We start from the raw sequence: 19,825 nt of genomic DNA on the forward strand, positions 1-19,825 counted from the left end.
AGGACAGAACAACCCAGTTTTCTGGCTCCATCTTATGGGCGTTTGAGGAACCATACCCAATTACAATTTTAGCATTCCCTTAAAGAGACAGTATTAAAATGTCTATCCTGGTTTATATATTTTCCAACCCAACTGTTAGGTGACTTACATTCCTAACAGTGGCCAGTTGCTTAGCAAGTGTTTTTTGCCAGTTTCCAAGGCCTGGGGAGAGCAGGGCGAGGCCCGTGCAGCTATGAGGAGCTACAGGGAGAGCAAGGTGAGGCGCGGGCAGCTACGAGGAGCTATGGGGAGGGAAAGGCGAGGCTCGGGCAGGTGGCCATGTGACTGGCTGGGCATGGCTTGTTTGTAAATATTATAAATATTTATATAAATATTGATTTTTTTTATAGAAAAAGAGCAACTTTTCCCAAAATCAGGCAAAGCAGGCAGACAGATTGAGTTGCTCACAGAATCACAGATTCAGTTAGATACCTGTGTTCCTGCCATCGGCAAGCTGAGTCTGCACTGCTTCAGTACTAAACAAGGTTCCTCTCTGCTTAAAAGCAGAGCTGAAGATCTAAAGACTAGCTTTAGGAATGCTAGGAATGTTGCACTTAGCAAAGAGTTCCACAAACAGGATACTGACTGTTAAGCCTGGATTCCCCAACAGGTGTTAAGGAAAACAAACTAAACAGAACGTGCAGCGAAGTCAGATAGGAAGACAGGTAAATGTGTGAGATAAGCCTTCTCGTTAACACGCAGTAAAAATACAGATACGCTTGTGCTATCAAAATATAATTTATTCCATTTAAGAATTATAGCATAGTCATGTAAACAGTCCAGTAGTCATATATCAATTTCAGTCAAGTCTTGTCAGGGATACTCTATTTGCAAAGTCCGTGTTGAATAGCCAATGTCAGTACACATATAATAAATCTGTCCAAAACTTATCTTCTCTCCGTTGAGAAATATCTTCAAAGTAATCCAACACTTCTTCTCCTCCCCGATCCAGCAAGAATGCAGTTTTCAATAAGCCAGCCAGTAAGAGCCAGAGAGTGCCTTGCTGCTTATATAGTACTTTTACAGCTGCACCCTTAATTACATTCCTTTAGCTTAAAGTCACATACACTTTATCTGACAAACCATGATTCATCATTTTATTATCTTTACCCAAAACAGTTAGGGTAAAACAATGTTATCCCTAACATTCTCCCCTTTTGGGTAATAATAATAAATATTACAATAATATATCCATTTACACTTTCAAATCATAATTGTCACAGCTCTCTTTAAATTTTACAACACCTTGAGCTTTTGTAAACTGGTCTGCAATATTTTCTTCCGTCATGCAGTACTCAAGTTTAATTAGACCATTTTTAACAGATTCTCTAACATTTAAGTATCTTAAATCAGTATGCTTTGATCTAGTCTTTACAGCAATATTAGTAGCTAACTGTATAGCTGCCTGGTTGTCTTCGTATACAATAATAGAATCTTTAACAGTTATGCCCATGTCTAATAATAACTGTTTATACAGAATTAAGTCAGTGCATAGTAATGACAGACATGAAAATTCTGCTTCCATCGTTGACAAGCTAATATGCTGTTGTCTGATTGACCTCCACCCTATTAGTGTCTTACCAAGTAATATAGCCATCCCAGATGTTGATTTTCTAGTATTTATGTCAGTTGCAAAACTTGCATCTGCATAGGCACTAAGATTCAATTCACCCTTTGGCTCTAGATACAATGCATAGTGCATTGTTCCTTTAAGATATCTTAAAATTCTCTTTAATGCTTGCCAATGACATTGATGTGGATCATTATTATATCGTGCCAGCTGATTAACACTATAAGCTATATCTGGCCTTGACCAATTGCTTATATATGATAAGCTACCAATCAAAGATTGATATATGGTCTTATCAAATTTAGGACTTTGAGCATCCATTTTGCAAATTTCCTGACTCATTGGAGTCTTTGCAGGCTTACAAAGTTCCATTTTATACAATTTAATTAATTGGCAAATTTTATCCTCTTGAGATATCTTAAATCCTTTTGTGGTTTTATTAATTGTCAATCCTAGATACTTTTTAATTTCACCTAAATGCTTTAATTTTATCCTTTTGGCTAATAATGAAATAATCTCAGTAGCTTCATTATTGGTCTTAGTAATCAAAGCAATATCATCTGTAAATAATAACAATAATGACACCGTTCCATTATTTTCTCTTTTAAACATACATGGATCTGCTAAACCAGATTTAAACCCTATATTGTTTAATTCTTTCACAATATATTGGTTCCATTCATAGCCAGATTGTTTCAATCCATATAAACTCTTCTTGAGTTTCCAACAATCATTGCTATTTACTTTATTATCTTTTATACCAACTGGTTTTTTCAAATATATTGTATGCTGCAATGGTGCATGTAGATATGCAGTTTCTACGTCTAAATGGTTAACTATATAATTATTCTTAGCTGCCCATACTAAAGCGGCTCTTAAAGTTGTAGCCTTAAGATTTGGTGCAAATACCTCATCATAATCAAATACATTTTGGTTAAATCCTTGTGCTACTAACCTAGCCTTATAAATTACTTTCCCATTATTTCCATTCTTTACTTTGAATATCCATTTGCACCCAATGGATTTTTTTCCTGGAGGTAATTTGGTTTCTTCATAAACCTTCATTTCCTTTAAAGAATTTAACTCTTTTTCCATTGCCTTTTGCCAATTCTCCTGATCCTTAGCAGGATACATCTTAAGTTCATCTATGCTAGTTGGAACTTTATTTACTTGGCAAACAATACTTGCCTGATATCTTTCAGGTGGTTTAGTTATACATGTTGTGCGTCTAGGTATAACAGGACTTACAGGTGGACTTTCCTTTATTTCTTGTTCTTGACTATCTATCTCTTCTTGATCAATTATTTCCTCTTGATCTGATTCTATTTGCTCTTCATGGACGTCTTCTTTAATTGGACTTTTTTTATAACTAGTCTTTTCTTTCTGCCTCTTATAGTGTTCTATAATAACATCATTATCTGAATCCTGCTCTAATCTATTCCATCCTATATGTTCTAGGAATTGTGCACTAGCACTGCAGTATACTCTAGATGTACCTGGTTCCCAGAATCTATAAGATCTATAGTTTGCTTGATATCCAACAAAAATTAATCTTTTTGCTCTATGTTGTCCTTTGTGCCTGAGTTGTGTAGGGATATGCACCCATGCTGGTGCACCAAATGTGTGAATGTAACTCAAATCAGGTTTCCTACCATGCCACAGAGTGAATGGTAATTCACCTGTTGTTGAATTAACAACATTGTTTAATATGTGATTATCACACATTATAGCTTCTCCCCACAAATTGTCAGGTAATCCAGAATCAGATAACATTGTCCTTCCCATTGATTGCAGTGTTTGGCCTCGTCTCTCTATAAAGGCATTATGTTGAGGCCTATATGGTGCAGACTTTTTATGTTGAATACCTGCCATTCTAAGTCTATTCTGGAATTTATTATTTGTAAATTCCGCACCATTATCTGTTATAAGAGTTACTAATTTCCTTTTAGTTTTCCTCTCTGCAAATTTTAACCAATTAAAGAAATTTGTATACGTTTCAGTTTTTCTCTTCATTAAAAAACAGAAACCATACCTAGAATAGTGGTCCATTATGCTTAATATGTATTTAGCACCACCTACACTTGGCTTTTTAGGACCTATTATATCGGCAAATACTACCTCTAAAGGCTCTTTGGTAGTAAATCCATCAACTCTATTTGCCGGTATAACTTTGCTTTTGTTTTGATTACAAGCAGAACATTGCAAATACTTATTACAAGGTTTCAAGCTAATTCCTTTAGATAGCTGAACAGTTCTCTTAATCATTTTAAAATTTAAATGACCTAACCTTCGGTGTAACAAGTGAATACATTCATCATGAGGTTTCTTATTTTCATAAATTGTGTTAGCCACTTCTAAACCATTATCATTTAACACATATAAGTCACCTCTTAACGTTGCAGTAATTTTCTTACCTTCTTTTTCAATTAAACAAGTATCTCCCTTAAAGGTAACTATGTATCCTAATCTAACCAACATTCTAACAGAAAGCAAATTAAATTTAAGTTGAGGTACATATAACATTTTTATGTTCTCCTTTATACTAGAACAATGAGCTATACCTTGACCTTTTGCCTTCAGTTTCCATCCGTTTGCCAATGAGATATGCTGTGAACTCATAGACATTTTTACAAATTTTTTGTTATCATTTGTAATACAGTGGGACGCACCACTGTCAACCACCCATAAATTATTTTTTACAACTCCATTACTATACATTGCTAACTCATAATTCTTATTTCTTCTTTGTTGGCTTACAGCATTCTGGCTTGTATTCTTGCGTTTTGGTTTCTTACAAAATCTTGCAAAATGTCCTCTCCCTCCACAATTAAAGCACTTTTTAATTGCGAATGCAGTAGGAGAGTCATTACTTTCCTTTTGAGGTTGCTCCCTCCTTAACTGATCTCTTTCAAGCCTTCTTCTGGCCTCTTCAATCAATCTGCCAGTGATATCAGTTAAATTTAGGCTTTCTTTAGGCAATATTTCAAGGGAAGTTACGTAGTCATCAAAACTTTCGTCTAATGAAGATAGAATTATGTAGACCTGGTGTAGTTCAGAGAAAATTAATTCCTTCTCATGAAGTTCTTGGAAAATGCTTTTCATAGTATTCAAATGACTCAGCATATCACCATTCTTTTGGAGATACGTCCGGAAAAGCTTCCGTGTAAGATTTATGTGAGCACCAACGTTATCTCGAACATAAATCCTCCTCAGCTTTTGCCAACACCCAACAGCAGTTTGCTCTCCGCGTATATGAATAAGCTGCTGATCAGTTAAAGTTAATCCTATGATGCAAAATGCTTGTTCATTTTTCTCTTTAAATTCTTTTATCTTTAGACTATCTTCCTCATCTTCAGGATCCCATTCTTCTACGTTTGGTGGATTCTCAATTATGTTCCACAGACCTTCTCTTCGTAGAAGTAGACTACATTTCATAGACCATGAAACATAGTTTGTTCCATCCAGCTTGGATATAAGGGACAAACTTTGTAGACTGACTTGTGCCATGTTTCACTATATGGATATAAAACTATAATTGATAAAACACAGCTGTCTGTTTACTGTAACGTGTAACAACACAAAATCTCACTTTTTACATAAACCTGTTTTTATCCTAGTTAAACTGACTTTGAAGTCTCTCTGGGCCCATAACCAGTGTTTAGCCTGGATTCCCCAACAGGTGTTAAGGAAAACAAACTAAACAGAACGTGCAGCGAAGTCAGATAGGAAGACAGGTAAATGTGTGAGATAAGCCTTCTCGTTAACACGCAGTAAAAATACAGATACGCTTGTGCTATCAAAATATAATTTATTCCATTTAAGAATTATAGCATAGTCATGTAAACAGTCCAGTAGTCATATATCAATTTCAGTCAAGTCTTGTCAGGGATACTCTATTTGCAAAGTCCGTGTTGAATAGCCAATGTCAGTACACATATAATAAATCTGTCCAAAACTTATCTTCTCTCCGTTGAGAAATATCTTCAAAGTAATCCAACACTTCTTCTCCTCCCCGATCCAGCAAGAATGCAGTTTTCAATAAGCCAGCCAGTAAGAGCCAGAGAGTGCCTTGCTGCTTATATAGTACTTTTACAGCTGCACCCTTAATTACATTCCTTTAGCTTAAAGTCACATACACTTTATCTGACAAACCATGATTCATCATTTTATTATCTTTACCCAAAACAGTTAGGGTAAAACAATGTTATCCCTAACACTGACCTCTGTAACAACTCAGCCTTTAAAAGAAAAGCATACTTTTGTTTCTCCAATTCTTAGATGACCGTTTTAATCTAGTAGTTTGAATAAAACACCACCATAAGAGGAATTAGAATCCTGTGGCATTCATATGTTGCTAAACTGTAATTCCCAGGATACCAGGACATCAGACGACTGGTGAAGGGCACTGGGAGTAACATGTAGAGTTATCGCAGGTTGATTATCACTACTCCAAAAGATCAAACATGTTATTTATTATAATATATAGTATGAATTTGTCACCACGCTTAGATTTTTGTCTGTAGAGTCATATAAACCAGTACTTATATTTTTAAGAGTATGCTAAAATCACTATAGTGTTTTTCAAGTGAGAGTTCCTTGTAATAACATTCTTATAGGCTAACATTACCTTCAGAAATAAACTCTTGCATATTAAATGGACTTCCTTCTCAATTTACATTTCATTTATCCTATCCTTACTCCCACGTCACCAAATATGACAGCACAACCAGAAAAAGGGTCATCAGGTCCCCTCACTTCTGTTTCTGGGCAAATGTGGCAACAAATCTGGCATGAAATTCTTAGAGGAGGGGGTGTTGCTATCTTCTATAAAAAGTCCTTACATCTAAAAAATATCCAAGTTACCCAGGAGCTTGCTCTTCCTGAGACCATCATCTGTGAACTATCCTTAAATATCACAATTCGATTCTTACTATGTTACAGAGCACCTGATTATGACATCGAACATGTAAACATTACTAACATGGGCTGCATCCTGCCCATACCCTTTTATCTTTCTTGGTGATTTCAATCTACCTCATATTGACTGGACCCTAAATGAATGTACAACTAAAATCATACACACAACCTTCTATTACAAATCTGGGACTGGAACAACTAGTAACCAACAACACTAGACTAAACAACTGCCTCGATCTCATCTTCTGCAATAGTTTGAATTTAATTTACGGAATACAAACTAAAGAACCCTTTTCCAGCAGTGACCACAATATGATTGACTTTTGTCTCAACATACGCCCACACAAAAATCACCACAATGATGTAATCCCCAATTGTAACTTCAAAAAAGGCAACTATGATCTTATAGACAACGATCTCTCATCCCTTGATTGGCAATCTCTATTCACTGGATGCAATACTGTTGAAGACCATTACAACATATTTTTACTTGAAGTCAAAAGAGTCATCAAACTATATGTACCAACTCCCAAAACAAAACAAAAAAGCAGATTACCCATAACAATAAGGAAACTTCAATCCAAAAAGAGATCACTCTGGCGGAAAAACAAATCTGGTCACGTTGCCAATTTCAAAAGCCGATACAAAAATTTATGCCACCAGATAAAGACCGAATGCATCAATTATCACATTAAACAAGAGGAAAACCTTCTAAGCACCACTTCCACCCGTGCTTTTTACAATTTTGTAAACAACAAACTAAAAGACTCAAGGTCTATCCCACCCTTGATAGGACCTGATGGTAAAGACTGCAACGACGACACCACTAAAGCCAACATCTTTAACACATTCTTCACCTCAGTATTTGTAAACAGCAATGGATCATGCCCAGTATTTCCTAGCCGTACCACAGATAACAACAATGATCTAATACATATCGATTTTACAGAAGACAATGTTGAAAAAGCACTACGCAATCTAAAACCATCTCTATCTATTGGACCTGATGGAATATGTGCCTACTTCTTTAAAAAGCTATCCACTGCCATAGCCAAACCTCTAAGCATAATCTTTGAAAAATCTTTCAGGACCAGCTCCTTGCCTAACCTATGGTCACAAGCCACAGTCATCCCCATCTTCAAAAAGGGAGACCCAAGCCTAGTTGAAAATTACAGACCAATCTCCTTATGCTGCGTCACCTGTAAAGTCATGGAATCAATTATTAACCAATCCATCATCCTCCACTTAGAGACAAACAACCTACTCTCCAACAAACAATTTGGTTTCAGAAAAAAACTATCCTGTAATCTGCAACTCTTACACTGCAAAAACATATGGACGACACAACTCGACCAGGGCAAAGCAATAGACGCAATCTACATAGACTTCTGTAAAGCCTTTGATTCAGTGGTACACGACAAACTACTCCTAAAAATAAAATCCTATGGTATCTCTGGACAACAGAATAACTGGATAGAAGCATTCCTGGCAAACAGACAACAAATGGTCAAAATTGGGAGCGTCCTATCAAATTCTGTACCTGTCAATAGTGGTGTCCCCCAAGGCAGTGTTCTAGGACCAACTCTCTTCATACTCTACATAAATGACCTCTGTGATCATATTAAGAGCAATTGCATTCTTTTCGCTGATGATGTAAAGCTGTTCAATACCACAGACAATACTGCTACCCTACAAAAAGATCTTGACTATGTATCAGAATGGTCAAACAAATGGCAACTTCAAATCTCAACAAATAAATGCTCTGTCTTACATATTGGCAAAAAAAAATCAGAAAATAAAATACAAGCTGAATAGTCAAGATCTTGTTGATGACCCAAGCTCTGTAAAGGACCTTGGAATACTCACCTCTAATGATCTAAGTGCTAGAGCCCACTGCAACTACATAGCCAAAAAGGCATTAAGAGTTGTTAACCTAATCCTACATAGCTTTTTCTCTGGTAATATCACACTACTAACCAGAGCATACAAAACATTTGCTAGACCAATACTCGAATACAGTTCATCAGTCTGGAACCCACATTACGTATCTGATATTAGCACAATTGAGAAAGTCCAGAAATATTTCACAAGAAGAGTTCTTCACTCCTCTACTCGTTGTAGAATACCTTATGCCACCAGACTTGAAATTCTAGAACTAGAAAACCTTGAATTACGCCGTCTTCGGTCTGACTTAAGCATGGTATATAAAATCATACATTGCAATGTCCTACCTGTCAATGAATACTTCAGCTTCAACCATAACAACACAAGAGCACACAATAGATACAAACTCAAAGTTAACCGCACCAAACTTGATTGCAGGAAATACGACTTCAGCAATAGAGTGGTCAATGTCTGGAATACTCTACCCGACTCTGTAGTTTCTTCCCCAAACCCCAAAAACTTTAACCTTAGACTGTCTACTATTGACCTCACCCCTTTCCTAAGAGGTCTGTAGGGGGCGTGCATAAGCGCACCAACGTGCCTACCGTCCCTGTCCTATTGTTTCTCTTATTCTTCTTTTATTTTTCTTATATGTAACCATTTCATGTATTCACAACTATGTATACACTTATACTTATTATCTTGTAAACAATTGGCAAATCAAATAAATAAATAAATAAAATCAGATCACAGCTTCAATCATTCTGTGGGCACTCCCACCATCTTAGCTGTAGAACTTACAGCCCATAATTTATATAATAAACCAAAAAAACCTTCAAAATATAAAGGATCTTCAGAATCTTACATGAATATGGAAAGCAACACAGTGAGCATCAAGAAAAAAAATGTCTATATAGTCTATAACTCTATTTACCCGACAATATAGTCCACAGCCTGACACTTTCCTGGCTCTTTATCAGCTGTGATCAAAAAAGGGATTAATTTAAGATTAATAAATGAAGATCTAAGAAAAAAGAAAATCAGAAACAATTCCTACTCTTAACATTAGGCAGGGTTAAAGGCTAAAACATACAATGAATGGTTGCAAGTACTCAGTATGGCTAGTCTAGTAAAGAGAAGGACCAGGGGAGACATGATAGCAGTCTTCCAATATTTGAGGGGCTGCCACAGAGAGGAAGGGGTCAAGCTATTTTCTAAAGCACCCGAAGGCCAGACAAAGAATAATGGATGGAAACTGAACAAGGAGAGATTTAGCCTGGAAATTAGGAGAAGTTTTCTGACAGTGAGAACAATCAACCAATGGAACGGGTTGCCTTCCGAAGTTGTGAAATCTTCATCACTGTAAGCTTTCAAGAAGAGATTGGACTGCCATTTGGCAGAAATGATGTAGGGTCTCCCAGAGGTGGTATTCAGCAGGTTCTGACCAGTTCTGGAGAACCAGTAGTGGAAATTTTGAGGAGTTCTGACAACTGGCAAATGCCACCTCTGATTGGAGATTTTATAGTACCCTTCCCCTGCCACATCCACCAAGCCATGCCCATAGAACTGGTAGTAAAAAAAAATTGAATCCCACCACTAGGCTCTCCTGCTTGGGAAGGGGGTTGGACTAGATGACCTACAAGGTGCCTTCCAACTCTGTTAATCTGTTAGATTTTGGTTCTAGGGTTTGGATTCTTTCCTTGATGTTAGAAGGCAGGCAGAAGTATAGAGTTAAGTGTCATCAGCCTAGAATGGCACCAAGCTCATACTTCGGGTTACCCACCCTAGCAGTCTAAGGAGACAAGATACCATGTTGAACAAAGCAGAAGCCCATTTAATGTTGGACTCCAGCATCACAAGTCCTTACTGCACCTGTGTATGGTTTGCCGATTGCACAGTGGCAGATAAGACAGCACTCCAGAGGGTTAATGTCATTGCCCAAAAGATCATGGGTTGTCCTCTCCCCTCTTTGGAATAGCTTTATAGCTCCCGCTGCCTTAAGAAAGTTCAAAACATTCTCAAAATCCATCTCATCCTGGGCACCCTTTTTTTGAACTATTGTATTACCATCTGGCTGATGGTACAGAACAATAATAAGAACAAGGACAAATAGTCTGAAAAACAGCTTCTATCCCAGGGCAGTAGCTCTGTTGAATTCTACTGTATAGTTCAATATTAATGCAATATCAGGGGTTTTCAATTCAATGTATAGAATGTGAAGGATGTATGTTTGTGTTTATTTTCACAGTCATAATGTACACTGAAGATGGTATTTAATTTCATTGTACGAGGTGCAATGACAATAAAGTAAACTAATCACAATCACTGCAGAATAGTGCCCCCAAAGTTGTAACTGTGGTTTTTTGGTATCATGGTTTCTCCTGCTACCTGTCATGCCCCTGTTGGAGTCTAACTCTGAGGGAGAGGTGGAACAGCTGATGGGAATGTGGCTCTGGTGGTTGTGGAGGAAACTGGGGAAGCACAAAGGGTGGGTGGGCATTCAGAGGAAGACCCAGGCCCATTCCCTCTTCATCCTAGGGCATGCAGGGAGGAGCGGAATGTCAACTCATAAAACATTTTGTATACACGTTTTATAGTTGACAACAGAAAGAAGGGGGGAGTTTCCAAGAGCAAACAACAGGGTAAATCAAAAGTACATTCCATTCATATTTTCTTACTGATTAGATGGCTGAAGCTTTTGCCACAAAAAAAATCTAATTGGAGAGCATGATTGATGACTCTTGGCTATGGACATTTTTTTCATTGGATGAAACACCCGGGGGGCGGGGGGAGTAGGATCCAGGGTGACAATGAATTAGGTCTCTCAGAGTTGGCTATGCCCAGGTTAGTGCTGGACATAGAATGTTACCTTCAAATAAATCCTCTTTAGTTTTGGGGGAAAAAAGAAAAAAGAAAAAAAAGATGGAACTATGAAATTATGCGTGGACTTTAGAGCGATCAATGGTCTGTGCATACACAATTTATACCCCCTCCCGCTCATGAAGGACATGATGTCCCACCTGGCCAAAGGGAAGATCTTTACCAAATTAGATCTCATAGAAGCATACTATCGAGTCCACATCAGGGAGGGAAATGAATGGAAAACAGTGTTCAACTGCCCCCTAGAGAGCTTCCAATTCAAGGTCATGCCTTTTGCACGAAAGGGCCCCCCGGCAGTGTTCATGCAGTTAATAAATGAGGTGCTACATGAACATCTTTATAAGAGGGTTCTTGTCTACTTGGACCACATTCTCATCTACACTGAGACGATGGACGACCACATACCCCTAGTCCACCAGGTACTAGAAAACTTCTAGCAGCAAACCTGTATGTCAAGCTGTCAAAATGTGAATTTCACTGCACACGGTTGAACTACTACCTGGGCCACCTCTGACTGGCTCCACTCCATCTATTCCCTGCCTCCTGAGTTCCAGCTGATCGGCTGTGTCTTCTTTGGTTGCCCTATACAGGAGAATGGAGCTGGAAAGCAGGTTAGTGGGGTGGGGAGGGAATGGGAATTTTGCAGTATCCTTCCCCCAGGAATGGGGAGGAAATGGAGATTTTACAGTATCCTTCCCCTGCCACACCCACCAACCCACACCATGCCCACCGAGCCACGCCCCCAGAACCGGTAGTAAAAAAAATTTGAATCCTACCACTGATGTATCTGCTGAAAACAACAACAACTCCGCATTGGTGACAGGAAGGGCATCCGGCCAGTAAACGCTCAGCTCCATTTAGTTGCCCAAACTCCACCCCACAAGGGATTATGGGGTCAGTAAAAGAAGATGATGTTTATGTAGTGTATATTGGAGGTGGTGACCCTTTGGGAGCTGTATGCAATGAAACTTCATTTTAATGTATGCCGATTAGTGTACATTTAAAGTGACAACAAAGTTATTCTAAGTTCTATAGGGAACTGAGCCCTGGTTCACTTTCCTCTTTGTGTGTGTAGACTTTCCCTCCTTCCCAGTGTGTGGAAAATTGCCAGCCCGGATCCATCAAGGTGGCCCGTGAAAGCGAACCTGTTTGTTTCTACGATTGTGTTCCTTGTGCAAAGGGAACAATGTCTACTCAAGAAGGTAAGGAGACTTTAGGGGGAAAAATGGGCCAGACAGTTACCCAGACAGTTTTCAGTGAGAAAGTACCAGTAGACATTCTTTAATGACTGTCAAGTTATGACAATCTTGGAAATGGTATTTTATGGCCTGTAAAGCACTTCAGCCATTATAAAACTCTATGTTGCCCATCAGTCACACAACTGCATTTTAAACACTTGGCAACCGACTCGTGTTTATAATCAGCTGAAGGATCCTCTGGTCACATGATCACATTTTGCATCATGTTTTTGCATTTTCTGCCAAAAAAATGCCCATTTAGAAGAATGGATATACTTAGCAATCATATGATGAGTTGAATGAACAGAATAAAAAACGACTGTAAAAGCAGCCATGGAAAACCATGAAAAAATGCCAGGCATTTTTCCCAAGCACGGGAAAAATCTAAGATTAGCAGGTCTGAGGTTACTTGTCTACAGTGTTGGAATAAATAGGGGAAATATCACTTTAATATCAACACAGCAAACTATGAGAAAAGGTAACTGTGAGATTCAAAGTTTTCCAGTCTTCATCCATACCAGGGGTCACCAACCTTTTGGACCTCAGGGGCCACCAAACTCATAATTTTAAATCCCGCGGACCACTAATATGAAGTTTGAGTGATGGTGGTTTGTTGACATTGATGGGAGAGAGAGAGAGAGAGATCTGATCCAACCTCGAAGCGCTGATGGTGATGTTCTCTCTCTCTCTCTCTCTCTCTCTCTCTCTCTCACACACACACACACACACACATACACACCTAACCTGCTTTTCAGCTCTGTTCTCAGGGAGAGGGAGGGGGGAGAGAGTATCCTGTGATCCCAAATAAAGAAAGATTGATCGGTAGGAAAACAGGGTGGGGGATTTTCCTGCAGACTTTTTTGGGGATTTTCCCTGGGTCTCTGCAGAAAAAGCAGAAGCAGAAGAGACCCTGGGAAAATCCCCAAAAAAGTCTGCAGGAAAATCCCCCACCCTGTTTTCCTACCGATCAATCTTTCTTTATTTGGGATCACAGGATACTGTCTCTAGCTTGGTTCTCAGGGGGAGAGAGACTTTTGGCTTCATGCAATGAAAGCAGCATCAGAAGCAGTAGTCTGCGAGAATGGCACAACTTCTTGGAGCAGGATGCCTTGCAGGGTCCCAAAGACTCATTTCTGGTGGAGTTTGGGGGAGAGAAAGAAAGACTTTTGCTGCTTTCCTTGCGTGCAGCCAAAAGCAGAAGAAGAAAGAAGCGGAAAGAAGCAGCCATGCCAGGTGCCTGGGGCAAGTGGGGCAACTTCCCCCCTTCTGCCCTTTCCCTCCTCCCCTCATGACCTCGTGTTGTTCGCAATGCAAGGGATGCAAGCCTTGTGTTCCCATGGGCCATGTGGGCGGCACAGCCTTGTGTTTCTGCATAGCCTGGATTAATTGTTTTGGGGGTGACATTTCTCTGCAGACCACCAAAATTTCCCTTAAACTCCGCTGAAGAGGTTACCTGGCCTGGTAATGAAACATTCAGAAACCAACCTAACAAGCTCAGAGAATGAACCTTCACCCTCAATCGTGAGCAAATTTAAAATAATAAGTTGTCAGAGGGATACTGCTTTTCCTCTTTTCAGATGCAGAGGAATGCACCAAATGTCCAGAAGATGAGTATCCGAATGAAGAGCGAGATCAATGTATCCCTAAAATTATAAATTTTCTGAGCTATCAAGGACATTTGGGGATCATCTTAGCTTCTATTTCCCTCTTCTTGTCCTTAATGACTGGCTTTGTGTTAGGGATCTTCATTAAATTCCTAGAGACTCCCATCGTCAAAGCCAACAACCGGGACCTCTCTTATGTCCTCCTTGTCTCTCTTCTGTTTTCTTTCTTGTCCTCCTTCCTCTTCATTGGCCAGCCAAGCAAAGCCACCTGTCTCCTCCGACAAACAGCCTTCAGCGTCATCTTCTCAATTGCTGTCTCTTCTGTCTTGGCCAAAACAATCATGGTGGTGTTGGCTTTCCTGGCCACAAAGCCAGGGAACCAGGTAGGAAGATGGTTGGGGAAGAGCTTCACCAACAGTCTCATTCTTGTCTGTTCTAGTGTCCAAATTGTTCTGTGCTGCTCTTGGTTAGGGCTGCAGCCCCCATTTCCGGACTCTGATAAGAACTCTCAGCCAGGAGAAATCCTCCTGCTGTGCAACGAAGGCTCTCTTGCCATGTTCTATGGGGCTCTCGGCTACATGGGCTTCCTGGCTGCCATCTGCTTTGTGGTGGCTTTCCTGGCCAGGAAGCTGCCTGGATCCTTCAACGAAGCCAAGTTGATCACCTTCAGCATGCTGATCTTCTGCAGTGTTTGGGTGTCCTTCGTGCCAGCCTACCTGAGCACCAAGGGGAAGTACATGGTGGCTGTGCAGGTCTTCTCCATCTTGGCCTCCAGTGCTGGGCTGCATCTTCTTCCCCAAGTGTTACATTATTGTACTAAGGCCTGATCTGAATACAAAGGAGCATTTAATGATAAAAGTAAAATAGAAAAGCGATCCTTACATAAGAATACTTCCCAGAGTGTTCTCTAAAATCAGTCATTCATATTAAATAATTGACCATATTACCAATCAGCGTCTCACCATCTTCAACCCCCCCATGTGATGACCCGGGGAATAGCACAAAAGCAGTGAAGTCACCAAAGTAGATAAAGTCTCTTTAATTCCTCCAACTTGGCCCCTAATGTCCAGTTATCATTGGCTGGAGAAAAAACTCTCCCAAGAACAGTCTTTAAAGGGAAGAAATTCAGTCTGAACCCAAAGTAAATATAGATTATAAATAAAAACCAACACAAACCACACTGCAGCAATTAATGAGTCAGGGCAGGATAAGGAATTTCAGACTTCCAAAAGATAACAAAACACACACAGTTAGGAGGACGCCAGAACCCAGACAAACAAAGATAATTCATGCTTTGCTTCCAGCAACTTTGCTGTGCATAGTTTGCCTTTTTAAACAGTTTTCCCAGCTGCAGCCAATGAAGGGGATCAGGGCCCTTTCCTCCTCCATAAACCATGCAACTTAGGTTGTTCCCTTCTCTGTTCCTCCCTATGTGCCCTAGGATGAAGAGGGGGTGGCCCTGGGTCTTCCTCTGAATGCCCAGCCAGACTGTGCCCTTCTCCAGTTTCTTCCACAGCCACCAGAGCTACACTTCCACTCCCTGTCAGCTGCTCAACCTCCCCTCAGAATCAGATTCCAACAGGGGCATGACACCCCATCATTGCTTAGATCATATTTAAGTAATTCTTCTTGGGATATAATTTGTGTCTTTATGTGTGTGCATGTGTGTGTTTTACATTTCTAAAATATACCCAATGCTTCTTATATATGTTAGTTTTCCATAATAAAAAGAATGAATTGTCGTATGAAGCAAAGGAGTCATGTTCATTAAGTGGCATAAAGAAGAATGGAAGTGAGAGCTATCACAGAGCCAGAGGTTTCATATCAATTCATATTTTTCAAGCACCATCTTTTATAAGTAGTTTGCCAAGGTTCCAAGTAATGAACCCAACCAATCCAGCAACTCTGAGACTTCAGCTTCCTCAAATAATTGCTTTATTGAGTACATCATTTCGGCACGTTTGAAATGCAAAACCAGCTCTGGCTATTTCCTGTGCTTTCAGTATAATTAAAGATCAGACAGCTCCCTCCCTCCTTGTCACAGGTCACACTGTCCAATTAGGTATTCTAGAATCTCCTTGGTAACCTCTTCCAGTCTCTGGCCAGCACCTGGTAGGTGTCAACCCTGAAGCTGATCTGGCTGGAGTCATCTTGGAGTGATGCCACACTGCGAGGGATGGTGGGGATTAAAGATAGCTTGTGTAGTCAAAATAAACTACTTTCGCTTGGGAACCAGGGACCTGGACAGAGGAAGGAGGTTACCAGAGCATATGATTGGGCCATATGATTGGTTGCTTTTGGTAGAGGAAAAAAAAACATTTACTTTTAATTAGGTGAAAACCAAGGGGCCTCTTAGATATGTGCCAATATGATTATTTCCAATAAAGCGATTCTTTGAGGAATCCACCTGCCTCAGAGTTTTGTTGGAAGAAATATTCTTCTGGGTTCAGTTCCAAGTGGGGAAAAAGATACTGGATTCATGGAGGCTGTTTGGAAAGATGGCTAAATGGTGGACAGGATCACATGCCTTGGAGCTCTTGGGTGAAGAAAAGGAGAGAGATGCTGAGAGTGCCTGGGTTTTATGCCCTCTCTAGGCTTTGAACTTCTGGGGCATGAAGAGTATTCTGATTGGTTGCTGTCAGAGGTCATAGCTAGCTTTGTAGGTTGTCTGTGTGCCAAGTTTTGTTGAAACTTGGTGGGTGATGCAATGAAGGGCAATTCAATGGCTCTGCCTGAAGAAGGTAGATCTTTGTTATGTTGAATAGACTGGCCAGGCCTTAATGGCCCATTAACAAAGGTGTGTTGGGGGGTCTGTTTCTGCCTTTTTGATTTCTACTTCTCTTTTAGAGGAAACATTTTGCCTTTTTAGTATATCCTAAAATATTTCATTTTTCTAGGAGAGGGGCGGGTTTGAACTTTCAACACTTGCAATGGATGTATTACTTGGACCCCTGACAGTAGGATGACTGTCAGCCCTAAACGCCATTTTTTTTGGGCTGGCATATTTAGAGCTGAGGTTTAATGTGGGAAATTGGGCAGGAGTTTGCATAGTCACAACAGCATTCCTTTCTCCGCCAAGGACGTTCAGCCTGCAACTGGAGAGGCATGCCTGGGAGACATCTCCAGTTGGGATGGTAGATTGATTGGGCCATGTGATGGACATATGGGTGCAGGGGAAGGGACTTTGATTTTCCTTTGGGTGGGGAAAACCCGGGGGACTTTCAGATTCGGGTTTTCCCAGATGTGCCAATATGACATCTCTAATAAAGTATAGCTCTGAGGAATCACTCGCCTCGGAATCTTGCTTGGTTGGGATTGTTACTTGGAACCCTGACAATGACCTTGGTTCCCATGAGATAGTAAGTTTTTGATTTCTGAACTGACATTCCAGAGCTTCCTCCTCCCCCCCAAAGTGTGTCAAGCTGAGAAATGAAGAAAATGGCTGCCATACGTCCAATCCATTTTGAAGCTGACATAGTCCTCAACATATGACAACAGTTGGGAACAGCATTTCTGTTTCTAAGCAAGGCAGTTGTTAAGTGAGTCATGCCCAATTTTATGACATTTTTGGCCACGGTTAAGCAAATCATTTCAGTTTTTAAATGAATCATTCAGTCATTAAGCAAATCCAGCTTCCCGCATTGACGTTGCTTATTGGGAAGCCAGCTGGGAAAGTCACAAATGGCAATCACATGACCCTGGGATCCTAGAGCCATTCATAAATGCATGCCAGTTGCCAACACTTCTGATCATGGGGATGCTGCAACAGTCATAAGTAGGAGGACTGGGTGCAAGTTTTTCAGTGCCATTGTAACTTCAACCATCACTAAACAAATGGTAGGACTAGGCGTATATTTTCTGATCAAGGATCATATCTAAATCTCATCCCAACTGTTGATTGATGGTATTGAAAGTAATCTAGAAGAACCAGCAGGGATCCATTATCTCCATACCCCATCAGGAATCCATTGTTTTCACACCAGAGGTGGGCTGCTGCTGGTTCACACCGGTTCACGTGAACTGGTAGTTAAGATTCTGTACAGTTCAGCAAACCGGCAAATCCCACCACTGGCTGGCCCCACCCCCATTTGTTTTTCAGCCTGTTTTCCGGGCCTTTTTCAGGCCAAAAACATCCTGAAAACAGCCCAAAATATGGCCTGAAAACAGTACCTTATCAATCAGCAATTATCATGTATTAAAAAGCTTAGTAGTTCTTCTGATAACATGGTCCTAAATAATTTTAGTGCTCTATGGATTGTTGGAAGAAATACTCATCTGGTTCAGTTCCAAGTGGGGAGAAAGACACTGGAAACATGGAGGCTGATTGGAAAGATAATTTATTGGTGAACAGGACCACATGGGTTTGAGATCCTGGGCAGCTGACCAGAGAGAGTGAGAGTTATTTATACTTAGGCCTTGCCCTTGAGCTTCCTGTTCCTGTGGCAAGAGCATATATTCTATTGGTTGCTGTAGTGGTCACAGCTAACTTTTTTTCGGCTAGCTGAGTCCCAGGCTTGGGTTGAAGCTTGCTGCGTGATGCAATGAAGGGCAATTCCTATTGTGGATAAATGGCTTTGCCCTACCTTTGTTCAGAGCCAAACCTTGCTGCAGGCAGTAATGGATTATCGATAGCATCTAGGAAGCAGTCAAAACGATTTATGTAAGACTCCCAAGTCTAAGCTGTTGGTCTTAAAGGTGGGAACACAGGGGTTGCAGTCATCTCGTCTTCGGAGGTGCCAGGTTCTTCTGAGGGAAAATGAAATTCGCGCTCGCAAATAGTAACAACCAGCTCTTAAAGTGACATTCAGCTCGGAAATGATCTCAGCGCTTTTTGAAGTGACTTTCGCTCAGCAATCTTGCTTGGTTGCCTCTAGATGTATCCCATCCTCGTCGCCAGTGTAGTATAGGCAGCGGATTGACAGAGGCAACTCAGAGCAAACTTCAGCTGTAACTTTATTTTAACCATAAAGGGTTGCCACGACTGCCGCGCTAACAAGGCAGCTACCCAGCGGGTAACAGCTGATGTCGTTTGACAACTCTCTTTTATATTCAGTGGTCAACATCAGCCAATAGGAACAGTCCACGTTCCCTCTGGAAACTTGGGCTGGAGTGAGAACTTCGGCTCAGTCTCTAGGAACGCAATACCATAATTAAAATAATAAACTAAAAAAAACCCTTCAAAATATAAAGGAACTTCAGAATCTTACATGAATATGGAAAGCAACACAGTGAGCATCAAGAAAAAAATGTCTCTATAGTGTATAACTCTATTTACCCAACAATACAGACCACACCCTGAGACTTTCCTGGCTCTTTGTCAGCTGTGATCAAAAAAGGGATTTTCTGCAACAGATGGGAAGTGAAATTTAACTTCATCATGAGCAATTCAGCTTAATTTAAGATTAATAAATGAAGATCTAAGAAAAAAGAAAATCAGAAACAATTTCTACTCTTAACATTAGGCAGGGTTAAAGGTAAAACATACAATGAATGGTTGCAAGTACTCAGTATGGCTAGTCTAGTGAAGAGAAGGACCAGGAGAGACTTGATAGCAGAGTTCCCATCTTTCAGGGGTTGCCACAGAGAGGAAGGGGTCAAGCTATTTTCTAAAGCACCCGAAGGCCAGACAAAGAATAATGGATGGAAACTGACCAAGGAGAATTTAGCCTGGAAATTAGGAGAAGTTTTCTGAC

General features: G+C 40.2%; 2 protein-coding genes across 3 annotated transcripts in view; one reads left to right on the plus strand and one right to left on the minus strand.

Moving 5' to 3' along the window:
- Nucleotides 1-15,112, plus strand: part of LOC148131960 (vomeronasal type-2 receptor 26-like) — a 55,371-nt gene extending 40,259 nt beyond the window's left edge. For both annotated transcript variants that reach the window (XM_087953895.1, XM_087953896.1), the window contains exons 3-4: nt 12,366-12,492; nt 14,106-15,112. In XM_087953895.1, coding sequence (XP_087810021.1) covers nt 12,366-12,492; nt 14,106-14,959 — 981 coding nt within the window. In that variant the 3' untranslated portion in view covers nt 14,960-15,112. The remainder of the gene's footprint in view (nt 1-12,365; nt 12,493-14,105) is intronic.
- LOC113432072 (vomeronasal type-2 receptor 26-like) overlaps nt 1-19,825 on the minus strand; it is a 492,433-nt gene that overhangs the window by 21,543 nt on the left and 451,065 nt on the right. The gene's annotated exons all lie outside the window — the stretch shown is intronic.

This window comes from Notechis scutatus, chromosome 2 (assembly GCF_049901735.1).
Source record: "Notechis scutatus isolate UNSWTSFEM ecotype Mainland chromosome 2, rNotScu1.2, whole genome shotgun sequence".
Lineage (NCBI taxonomy): Eukaryota > Metazoa > Chordata > Lepidosauria > Squamata > Elapidae > Notechis > Notechis scutatus.